This window comes from Corvus brachyrhynchos, unplaced genomic scaffold (genome assembly GCF_000691975.1).
Source record: "Corvus brachyrhynchos isolate BGI_N302 unplaced genomic scaffold, ASM69197v1 scaffold101, whole genome shotgun sequence".
Classification (NCBI taxonomy): Eukaryota; Metazoa; Chordata; class Aves; order Passeriformes; family Corvidae; genus Corvus; species Corvus brachyrhynchos.
The window spans coordinates 5,110,996-5,123,226 of NW_008237239.1; the positions used below are offsets into that span (position 1 = coordinate 5,110,996).

The window sequence follows — 12,231 nt, forward strand, 5'->3', positions numbered from 1 at the left end:
GCCCGGCCCGCTCGCTGAAGCTGGCCCGCGGGCGGTCGAGCCGGCGGCTCTGCGAGCTCGCCAGCAGGTCCAGGAACTCATCCGTGTGCGGGGACACCACGGACGTGGAAAAGGCTGGGCAGGACAGACAAAACAAGTTAGCCTAGGGGTAAATCCATTGCTGTAGTGAGTCTTGCATGCAAATACATTTTGAAAATAGTATTTGGCAAAAACTCAAGTCAAATATAGATTTTACTTTTAAAAAATTACATTTTATCATTGTTTTAGGTGGAGTAGAGGATGTTGCCACTGAAGCAGCTGAGAGTCTGTTCTTCTCCTGGAAGCAGCACCTCTGATCATCCATCCTGTTACTCTGGAACCGACTCAGCAGATCAAAAAAGCCTTCATCTGCCATTGTCTCCCGACTGCTTTTCTGAAAAGGAGAAGATTTAGGGGTATTTGAACTTAAGAGTACCTACAGCTGGGACAACTGCAGCAGAGTTTTAGTCCAGTGATATGTTTGATATTTGTGTATCTGAAATTTATTAAATGAATTTTTTTAGTCAACAGCTTCTATAGCCAGATATCATAGGAGGAGATGCTAATGATAGGGCAGCATTTTGGAGAGTAAAATACATTAGAAATGTTTCATTCTCTGAAATGGAAAGAAACAGTGCTCTGATCATGGTACAGTTGCAGTTACTCCTCCGCAGCCATTAATCCAACAAAACCCCAAATGCCCATGAGAGGAAAAAGAAACAAGAGCAGCAATGAATAGTTGTCATTGTCTCCTCAGGTCTATGACAAAATGACTCAGTTCTTTTATGTTGAACTGACTTCTCTCAAGAGCATAATAACCTAAAAAGTATGTCCAAAATATCTCTCACTGCCTGAATCAGAAAAACAAGATTTTGTTAAGTTTGGAGAAGTGTGGTCTAGAAGAGACTTAGAAATAAAATTTATGTGCAAGCTGAGGTCTAACTTAAAAACATCCACCAGGAATAAAATGTTGCACTAGTAGGAAAATCTTAAAGCTGGCACCATCCCTGAGAGAGCTGTAGAGTGGCCGATTCTGCATCGGTTTAGAGCCACAATTTAAATCAAGTTAAACTGACCAGGACAGCTGCAGAAGATGTTTTCCACAATTCTAATCACACAAAGATTAGTAAAGGCCACGATCTCCACAGCTCACCACACCTACCCTCTGAGAGTTTGGAACTCGATGATCAATAGAATTACTGGCATCCTGCAAAACTTTGGAGGTGGTGCCATTTTTGTACTTCTTGCCTTTCAGTCGATTTACAAAATGAAGTTTTGCTGAAGTTTTGGCAACCAGTGGTTTCTGTTTAGCAAGAATCTCACTATTCCAGTTCGGAACCTAAGAAAACAAGAGTCAGGAAATTGAGCCTTCTGATTTTATTTTACCAGTACTGTTACCTCTTACTTGCTGCTGCTTTTGCTTCCCAAAATGAGGCAGCTTTACATTAAATTTGTTCATGCAGCCATGAGGATGTGGTTATAATTCCTGAGCTGCTGTTAGCAGAAGCAGGTTAGTGCTGTTACTGGTCAGTCTGCAAACTGAACTGTGGTGTAACACCTGATGGATTAAAACATGATCAAATAGTGGTTTTAATTAAACACACTGAAATTGTCCTTGCTGACTGCAGTGCAGGAAAGGCAGTTAATTTAAGTTCTGAACTGCAGGCACAGCTGGCATTTCCCACCTGGCATTTTCAAAACTGGAAAGAAAAACACAAAAAAAACTCCACTCCATATTACAAAGTGTTAGAGCAAAACAAACCCTTACACAAATGCAGCTACTCAACCAGCCATCCCTGATGTACACAAACTTCCCAATAAAGATTGAAAAAAAGAGGGAGACAAATGGCAGCACAAGAATGAACAGGACTAACCATTTCCTTTCACTAAACAACAGAATGGATAGCTTTATCAACCTGACAGATTTTTCCTAAAACTTCCTCTGAAATAAACAGAATTATCCACAACTGACAGACTCTTGTAACTCAATAAAAGCAAACCCTTTTTTTCCTGATTCAACATCAGAAATCATGAACAGAGTCACAAATCTTCCAGCAACACTGCCAAACAGTGGATTTCCTTTTCAAGGCTTTACTGAACACCAGCATATGGACTTTGAGAAGATGCCATCCTGTACAGTCAAACCCCAATGCCCAGGTCAGGGGATGTTCTACACACCAGACATTTATGGAAGGAATTTGCAGAATCTACTCAACAAGTACCTTGAAGAAAACCCTTCATAAGCACTAGACTGCAACAGTAGATTAATGCCAAAAATCTACAGGACACATTTCAGTGTATTCAGGGCACAGACTGTTAGAGGATACATATTTTAAAAGTGCTCCCAGATAAAAAGATTCAGAGAGTAAGAAAAACCCAGCTGATAGCGGCCAAAAGCTCAGAAGGTTCCCTGCAGACACCTTGCCCTAGACTAAACACGGAGTCTTGCTAAAGCAGTACCCAAAGAGGCTTTTGAGCACCAGTGCCAACCTCAGCTGCACTGACTGTCCACACGCTTTGAGATTTCATTGCCTGTTTGATTAACAGGCTTTGCCTCACCTGAAGAGACTGGAATTAGATATCCCAGTGTGGAGGGAAAAATACCAAATTCAGTCTGCCACTGGAGTCATTTATGCAGAACTGCCAGCCCACTGCTGAAAGGCAGAATTTGAAGGAAATCTCTCATAGACTGGCACAAGGATTTTAACCAGGAACTCCCATCTCCAAGAGATTTCTCTCAGCTTTGGGGGAAGTTGCTTTGCCTGTCTGTGACTCAGCTGCAGCATTTCTGAAATAGCATCCTTACTCAAGATGGATGTTGAAGCTTCTGATGGTTTGCAAGTTGGTTAAAATCTCAAAGTGAAAAACACAACATGTATTTTAAGTGCCTATAAAATGACTGTAACCAAAGAAGAAGTGTTCAGAAGCATTGAGCTAGAGCTTAGGAATTTTACTCTGAATTACTTCCATGCTGCAACCTCAAACCATTTCTATAAAGAGATGAAAGAATTCCTTTGATGCACATTACAGAACCCCATTCCTTCTCATTCATGCAGGGAATAAAGCAAGCTTCCCACAAGCCACTACAACCATTATCTGTCACACACTGACTGTTACCTAATGACAAAAGTATTATTTGTTAGTATTGTTAGACCTGCTGTTTTGGAACTCCTAAGATCAACTAAATTAAAAGGAGAGGCAAATGGCACATCAGCACACCTTCAGAAATGTTTTGCTGCAATCTCAGCAGCAGAACAGAAAAGCAAAGTGCCAACCTTTTCTGGTGTTAATTTCATAAGTTCCATGTTTTCCATACTGTAACGGCGTCCTCTTGGTCTGCCACCTTCAAGAGACAAATTCATCTTTTCATTATTAAAATTTATGGTGTCACTTGCAAAGCTGTGGCTGTACTCATCTAAGGTCCAAGGTCCAAGACACAGACACAATTAGAACACATGAAGAAACTAAGCACTAATCTGTGATTCTCAATATAAATCCTCCAGAAAAGGAGGTGCTGAAGGGGTCCAATAGCACAAGAACCTTTTTTAGCTGGTGAGTATGCAAATTTGCATACTCAACCATGGGCAGTAAAGAACTCAAACAAGAGATTCTTTTTGAAGTTCTCTGGTGGGAAAGTACTGCAGAAAGAGGCACATACCATTCAAACTGTTTTCCACCATGTGGCTTTCTGCCATCATGGAGTTGTTCGTGCTGTAGCTTAATCCAAGAACCATTTGAAGATCTGAGAGATTAAGTCTGGCAGTGAGTTCTCCAGTTCTGTCTCCTACCTTCAAGCAAATCAAATAAGCAGTTATGTTACCTTAGTGAATACTCACACGTGTAAGTGTAGAGCAGTTCTTGTCCCCTAGATTTCTGAGAGGAAAAGGCTGAAAAAGTTTTCCTGGTTGAAGACTGAGAACATCTTTCTGAAGAAGTAACAACTAACAGGTAACATAACAAAGCCTGAAATAATCTCTGCTAGGTTACTAACTTAGAGTCCATGACAACAGTGTGAGTGGTGACACTAGAACTAAGGAGCTAACTGCAGTGAGAGGGTGGCTGAAACAACGTGGAATCAACATCTCTGAAATCATTCAAAATGCATTCTGTTGCTCAAAATCCGATGCATGGACATACCTCCGTAAAACCTCCTTGTGAGTGAGAGCAAAAACCAACAGCCAACATAGCGGGAGTATGAAAATCATACCTCTCTCGAAATCTCCAGGTGCCTTTCTGCAAAATGGATGGCTTGGTCGTGATTTCCCAGAGCAGTGTATGCATTCCCTAAATTTTCACAGCACTGCCACAGTAATTTGCTGGGCCAAAAAAAACCAAAGGCAATCATCAGAGGCCATTCCAACACCAACACATTAAATACTGTATTTAAAGGAGTGTGATCTGGTTATAAATAAATATAAACAAATTTAATCAAAATTTTAATTTTTAAGCTCACAGCAAACAAATGAGTTTTGTAACCATGGAACATTGTATAACCTACTTTGCTTTTCCTCAGTTTGCATGCTTTATTAGTCCTCCGTATTCTTACTGACTTAGGAAGATGTACATTTAAATGTAAAAAATTTTGGTTGCACCTGATATTATGAAAAAGGCCTCAGAAATCAGGATTGTAATATAAACATTGCTTGATGCTGCGTTATTCTCCTTCCCCTATCTCTTCCTTGATTATTAGCTTGTGGACAAGTAGGAGACAGATTCTTATGACAGTAAGGTGATTTATTATAATGAAGTCATGAAAGAAAGATCTGCTTTTCCTTTCCTTAATTTACACAGATGTGCTGACAGGAGGTGATGTAGAAACAGTCATTCATCAATTTGTCTTTCATCTCAAGACTCATTAGCTGAAATACCATCATGCGTAATTTTTGTTTTCCATATGAAAACCAAAGCCCAGCATTGAGGGAATTCACATTAACGCAGCTGTCACATAGGGAACAATGACAGTAGAGTTGAAGGCAACAGGAGTGTCACACATACATTAAACAATCTCTTAGGGCTTACTTGTCATGTAGTTCCTGAGCAATCACAAGGTGTTTCAAATGATAATCAATTGCTTTCTCATAGTCCTGGAGCAGAGTATAGGTGTTCCCCAGGCTGTAGCAGGCCTGAGCTTCCACAGCTCTGTCCTTCAGCTGCCGCGCCAGCTGCAGCGTCCTCCTGGAAGAGAGGTCACTCACCTCAGAAACCACTGCAAGGAGAAGGTTTCGAAGTGCACACCCAAAAATCAGTTACACAATTTAGTAATGGATTAGCCGATGTTTTGCCAGCCTGGTGCCCTAATTTATCTATCTTACATAAAACTCTTACACTTCCAGACTTACAAAGTCTTCCACTCCCCTCCACTGCAACCTACTTCCACCTACTTTATTAGCGAGCAGCCTGATACCTCAAATAGCGTCTTTTAATTTATTGCTTCATTAATAAATTTGTAGGAGTTTCCCTGGCAGGATGCACCATTTAATACCAGTGTTACAATACCTACTTCCCCATCAGCATGGCAGGATAGGCCTATATCCACCAAGCCAGCCCAGCCCAGTTGGGCAAGAAGAATTGGAGTGCTAAGAGGGATCTATAAGCTCAGTACTGAGGGTTTTCTCCCTAAGAACAGGTGTGCTCTGAAAACCCAGTAAGATGCTGATAACACCTATATTGTACCTTTGCCAAGCTTTTACTTTCCCAAGTACAGCAGCAACTGCTTAGTGGTGCAGAAATCAAGAAGTCTGGCTTGAAAATACAGACTAAAGATGTAAATTTATGTTGCTGTGCACCACCTCTCTCAGCTGATGAGCACACCTGAGGCAGCCACCCATCTCAGGGTAGGAGAGCTACTCACATCATTCCAGAACTCACTAAGAGCTAAGACAGTAATGCCTGCTTCTAGAATAAAGGGAATAAATGCCTAGCAGTGGGAAGATGTTCTGTCTACAGTACTGCAAAGAATCTATTTAAAGTAACAAGAGTTAAAAAAATAAAAAGCATTAATGCTTCCCCTCCCTTAAAAGAGCTAGAATAGTTAAACAACAAAGGAAAAACTTCTTAGCTAAACAGAGTTTTTTCTGAAGTGTATATTGAAGAGATGGCTGTTCCACAGTAAGCTACAGTACCAGGCACAACAGAATTAAACTGTGCAAGAGGTATAAATTGTGTTTATCAGCAGTCACTCACCTGTAGTATTCAGCAGCAGTTTCAAATTCCCCCAGGAATATGTAGGCATTTCCAAGGTTGCTGTATGCTCTTCTTTCTGCTGATCTATCACCGAATTCCTTTGCAATTAGGAGACGCTTAAAAATGTGAAATAACTGCATTATTTACTCCACTTTATACTTTGTAACATACATTTGCATGCAGAAATGCATGAAAAAAATGCATTCTTTAGGTCAACAATGCTTGATAAGAACAGCAAAACTTGAAGTTGTGCCATTAAGATTTAAAACCTTCATTAAAAAGCTTGCAACAAGATCCAACACAATACATGTACTAAAGGTCAGAAGCAACCTGATATTCTGCTAGAACAGAATTCACTACTAGCACATTGTTGTACCTGTTCATGGGCTAAAACTGCACTCCTGAAGTTGCCCAGAAGATAGTGTGTGTTTCCCAGATTTCCAAAGGCACGCCCTTGTGCTGCTCTGTCACCCAGCTCTGTTACTATTGTCAGGTTTTCCCTGTTTTGGGGGAAAGTGAGGAGGAGAATAGCAACTTTTAAAAGGTTTGGGTTTTTTCTCACAGTCATTTAAATAATAATTTTAAAAATTCTTATATAAAGGAAAAGGTAGAAGTATTCTACTTTGGCCTGTTTTAATGGCCTTCATATAACCATGAATCTGAGTAGGAAATATTTCCTCTCAGATACCAAACTCCACTGCATTCTTATTCAAGCCAGTGTGCTCCCCTCTAGTTACACACACAGGTATAACAAGTTGTCTCAGCCTGAAGAATATTCTGCTGGTTTTAACTACATGGGAGAGCATGATAAAAAAAACCAGTGCACTGTCCTGTTGGGAAGACCAACTTGACAGGTACCTCAGTTCTGCAAAGAAGCATTCCATAGTTTAGCTCAGGGCCCTGCAAATCTCCCATATTCTAAGGAGCTACATGATCATATCCTCCCAGCCCCCAACATTTAAAGCTACTACTTACTCATAATAATTTGCAGCTTTTTGTAAAGCATTTTTCACATCATCTGGAAGTTCCCCTGGATCATGAGTCCCAGCATTAGCTACATTTTTCCCTTTAGAATGATATACATTTCCCAGATTATACAGTGCTCTTGCTTCTCCAACCTGAACCAGAAGTTAAAGAAGGCATTAAAATTTCATGCTTCAAAGACTTCTGTCATAGCAACTATTTGTACAATCCACAGATAGGAAAAAAGTTCCTTAATTACTTGTCAACACACACTCTGCCCATTCTGAACATGTTATCACCTACCCAGTCGTATCCCTCAATCCAATTGTTTTGCATATTACTTCTTTCTGAAGAGCAAGATACATTCCTGAGGTCAATTACCATTAAAAATTAAATTAAAAACAAACAAACCCAGCAGAAAATAGGATAATATTTAACCTGGATCTATAGTCTTCCAGGTACAAACAACTGTATTCCAACTAACAGATTCTTACTGCCTAGAAGAAATAATAGAGTATTCACTATTTCCCTCTGAAAGGTGCACAATTCCTTTACAAGTACAACAGGGTTCAGGCATGTGTTTTAGCACTTTACATCCAGATTCCGGTATAATTCTTACCTTATCATTAAGCTCTCTGGAAATATCCAGATGTCTTTGACAGCAAACAATAGCTTCTTCAAAATTCCCAAGTACCTTTAAGGTGTTGCCCAAATTCCCACTAGCTTTAGCTTCTCCCAGTAGATCTCCAATTGTCCTAAAATTGCAGAAATGAAGTACCCAGAAAACAGTGCATGATTTAAACCAAGCAGCTGGTCAATGTATGGTAGAGAATTACATGAATTTATGGAAAGAGACTACAACCATGTAAATGTATATGTGTTCAGTTCATTTTATATCTGAACTGCATGCATAAACATTGTTCAATCTGTGGATACAGACATCTCATTCTGTTGGTGCTGTTTGGCCAGCTGCTGGTATTCATGGTATTGGCTCATCTGCTAAACATTTTTTTTTTTTATTCACATCTTTTAGGAAGAGAATAGAGAGAAAATTCTTAAAGATGATGTAGAAAGACAGCATTAGAAGTTTAACTGCATTTGCATTTTACTTGACTATCTCCTTTTACTTAACGAAATGCTTTACTGTAAGGTTTAAGAGTTACAGTCTCCTCTGTAGCTCAAGGCACTACTTCATTTCTATATTCTAAATGAGACTAAGGCAAGAGACTGCCATTGAACCACTCAGACTGTCATACCTGGGGGACAGCACAACAAAACAAATGCCCACAACATCACAGCAGTAGCACATGTTAAGGCAGGGAGAAGAACAGATTTATGCATAAATTGCAGTTAAGTACATTATATGCCTGTGTCTTTTATTGGATCTATACAAATCAGTAGAAGTCAGATACATGAATAGCATATGAAATGGATGGGGTTTTAATTTCACAGTATTACATTATGAGTTTTACACAGATAAACATTAAGGAGTTCTGTCTAGTAAACAAGAGAGCAGCTTAACAATCTGGAGAATTAGGAACACTAAGTTTTAGAAACACGGAAGGGTAAAGAAAGGGTGGATTTAAAGCAGCCACTTAATCATCCAGAAACCTGGTGAGGCCTCAATCAGTTCTAGGATTATGGTGCTAGACCAAGCATTAGCTGCCAGGTTAGAGGGCAGCCAGGCGACCTGACCTGCCAGGCCCCCAGCCCTCTGCCACCACCATGTTGACTCATTGGCCAGTGTTAACAGCAGGGTTTGGCAGGAAAATGAACAGTCAGCTGCTCATATCCATAGAATGGATGACATGGAGAACAATTACCTTGCAAGAGTTAAATCGTGGTGATGGTATTCCAAAGCCTTTGCATATTCATGCAGGTAGAAATAGGCATTGCCCAGCTGGCTGTAAATAGCACTCAGGGTTCGTAAATCTTCAGTTCCAACCTGAACAGCTGCTTCAAAGAAAGACACTCCAGCCCGGCAATCTCCTGCCTTGCACAGGCGCTCGCCTTCCAGAGCCAGCTCCAGGCAGGAAGCCTCCATCCTGCACCAGGGAAGCAAAAGGCAAACAGTCACTCCGAATGCCACACTCTGTCCAGCACCTGAGCTCTGAACAGGGCATTATTTTACTCAGAGGACCTCTCTTTCTTTAGGACAGGGAGTCAGCACCACAGTACAACCAATGAACCTTGCTTTTTAGTATTACAGAAACTAAGCCTGACATGAAAATTACAACTTGGATGGTGTTGAGGAAAATAATATTTAAACAGGCAGCTACAATTTCTTATTTTCTTTTTCAGTCTCTGAGAGGAAACCAAACACTTCTTTGTCCATATGTAGCACCCACAGGGTTCAAAAACAGTTTTCACCATCTAGATAATTTCATAAGTTACCTAGAAATCAAGCTCTTATTGACAAATACTGATTCTGACAGATGGAAGCACTTAAATTTTTAGGGTGATACCATAGTAACCTGCAAAATGATTCACAGGTAAAAACCTAAATAAGAATATTCTGTGTATCAAAGACTAATTTCCCCCAAGTTGCTTCCTATGTAATTCAATACTCCTTGGAACTTCATTTCTTATACTGGCACTGCTATGAAAATTCTCAGTGTAAGAAAAAATATCTAGGTTCAATTTAAGACAAAATGTATGTCAATTTAAGTTACTTCACTGATACACCATGATTCCAGAACCCACTGGAATATTTTTTACTATTATAACAAGTAATTGTGTAAGTATACAGGTATGAAATACTGCAGTCAGAAATGAGCTTGTAGAATATTACATTTTGAACATGAACAAAAGCTGATAGAGAACTACAGTGCCAAAAACCATTCACATGCATTTTTGCCCCTGTGAGTTCAGGAGTACAAAATGTAACATTTCAGTAAGCATTAAAAATTTTATCGAAACATCTCCTACTTTCCAGTTTTGAGATGCGAGGGAAGCAGGGGAGCAGAAGATGAGAAAGACGACAGCTCCAGGTCTCAATCTTGAAGCAATATGGTTCTCCAGCTTTTTCAAGATACATGCACTTTAAAAAGCTTACAAAAATGTCAGCATTCCGGTTTTTTAAAGATTTTTTTCAAAATGAAAACTCAGTAAGAAACATTCTGTAATTGTTGAAAAAGCATGTGCTAATATTGCCAAAAGGTGGACAATCAAATGCTGCCTTTTGCAAAAGTTATTTTAATGGAAACACCAGACCACATGTTTTGACTGGACATAGTGATGAAGTTTTTAATATACCTGCAATATTTACATTTCTTTATTTTTCTAAACTAGAAAAAAATTGATGATACAAAATTCTACTCAAATCTGAACAGGAAGAAAATATTTTTGAAAAACCTAATGACTTCCGAAAGAACTAGAACTGGGATCACAAGTACAATACAAAACACAAAATACTACCATACCTGCTGTTCTTCGACATGCCACAACTAAAGCACAGCAAAATGACCGACATGTTTGACTCCTGCAATCAAAAGCACTGTCTGTTTGGTAGTTGGTAAAGATGCTGACAGCAAAAGATAACTCCAGCAAGAAGTTCTTGCCAAGCCCAACTTCTCAGGTTGGATATCCATAACACATGCAGTATTTTTAGGTTTGGAAATTCTTCTCAGAGAAGTTAAAGCATTCCTATTTGCTACAACACACCACTTGGGTCTCATTACATTGTGCATGTGTTGAACGTAAGACAGAAAAAGGCAGAAATGATTACACCATCACCAACTGAAGGTTTAAGACTTAAAACATTTCATTGGGTAATCTTAATCCTATCCAAAGAGGTTCTCTCCGGGCACCTCATGTTAAGTGACATATCCAATTAGAGTGACAGCTAGAAAATATGGTGCTTCTCAGTACACAGATTTGGACTATTACAGAGCCACACACTTTGGATTTTTAGCTTGAATGGCTAAAAAGAACAGAACTTTCAGCAAAATGTGTGTGTGACGTAACAGTCAAAATGTTACACTGCACTCTGCTTCCATAAGTGAATTTATTCCATTAAATTAAAAAAAAAAAATTTAACTGTGATACATCAGCCACATAATCAGTGAAGAAAAGGCAAAGTTAAAAAAGGTACAAGGCCAATACCAGAGAGTGCTGCAGTCTGGTAACTCCCCTGAGAGACTGCATTCATTTCATTTCACACTACACCAAAAAATGCCAAATGCCAAGGCAGCATTACCATTTCATCAGGGAACTTGAAACATAATCATTTGACTTTGCAACCCTAGATTTATTGTAGCTTATAAAAATGAAAGATGTGGGGTCTTTCATACAGAACACAACTAAGAAGCAAAAGGCTTAGACTGATGAAAATCAGCTGTTATTACAGCATTTCAATTCAACAGAATTACAGGAAGGAAATGAAAATGGGCATTAATAACTGTTTGAGTAAAAAAAAGAATGCAAAAATTAACACTTCTCTTGAGCACAACTCTAGAGAGGTTGTGTTAACAGGTTGCTAGAATCTGTAGAGCAAATTAAAGCTTTAATTCCATCTGGATCCAGTCTTTCTGACCTACCATTTCAAAATCTAAATAAGCTATACAAAAATAGAACAGAGAAAATTAAATATTTATTTCCACAGTTGACTGCACTCAATATTAATATTTTATTCAGGTTATATAAGAGCTATGAAATCACTCAGTTATTTTAAAAGTTTCAAAGTACCAAAACTGGATTCAGAAGAGGTTTGGTTTTGGTTTGTTTTGTTTTTTCCTCCCCTCTGCTACTTAAAGGGCTCTCATGCAAATTAACACTTTTTTTTGGTTTTGTTGGGGTTCTTTGAGCTTTATGTAGGTGTTCTCCACCTGTCACTACTAATGGTTAAACAGCACTTTGGCAGACTAGACAGGGCCAGGTTAATCAATGTTTTAGGAAGTCATTAAATAGTTACAAGGAGAATATGACATTACTTTCTCTGTTCCCAGGGCTGAATTGAATTATTTACTCAACACCCAACGGCCAAACAAGAGATTCAATGTATCTGCTGAGAGGAGAAGAGAACAAGCCCCATTCATCTGTGCACTTCTAATGAGATTCTGTTCCTGC

The 12,231-nt window shown here is 39.2% G+C and overlaps 2 protein-coding genes across 4 annotated transcripts in view; one reads left to right on the forward strand and one right to left on the reverse strand.

Moving 5' to 3' along the window:
* The window catches only part of CLCC1 (chloride channel CLIC like 1), a 15,475-nt gene extending 14,652 nt beyond the window's left edge, over positions 1-823 (forward strand). For all 3 annotated transcript variants that reach the window (XM_017729734.1, XM_017729732.1, XM_008630223.2), the window contains one exon: positions 268-823. The gene's annotated coding sequence lies outside the window, so the exon portion shown is untranslated. The remainder of the gene's footprint in view (positions 1-267) is intronic.
* GPSM2 (G-protein signaling modulator 2) overlaps positions 1-12,231 on the reverse strand; it is an 18,086-nt gene that overhangs the window by 2,670 nt on the left and 3,185 nt on the right. The window contains exons 2-13 of the mRNA XM_017729736.1: positions 8,988-9,209; positions 7,784-7,919; positions 7,177-7,319; positions 6,578-6,701; positions 6,202-6,317; positions 5,038-5,193; positions 4,226-4,334; positions 3,677-3,806; positions 3,294-3,361; positions 1,181-1,357; positions 250-412; positions 3-114 (exon numbers count right to left, since the gene is read on the reverse strand). Coding sequence (XP_017585225.1) covers positions 3-114; positions 250-412; positions 1,181-1,357; positions 3,294-3,361; positions 3,677-3,806; positions 4,226-4,334; positions 5,038-5,193; positions 6,202-6,317; positions 6,578-6,701; positions 7,177-7,319; positions 7,784-7,919; positions 8,988-9,209 — 1,656 coding nt within the window. The remainder of the gene's footprint in view (positions 1-2; positions 115-249; positions 413-1,180; positions 1,358-3,293; positions 3,362-3,676; positions 3,807-4,225; positions 4,335-5,037; positions 5,194-6,201; positions 6,318-6,577; positions 6,702-7,176; positions 7,320-7,783; positions 7,920-8,987; positions 9,210-12,231) is intronic.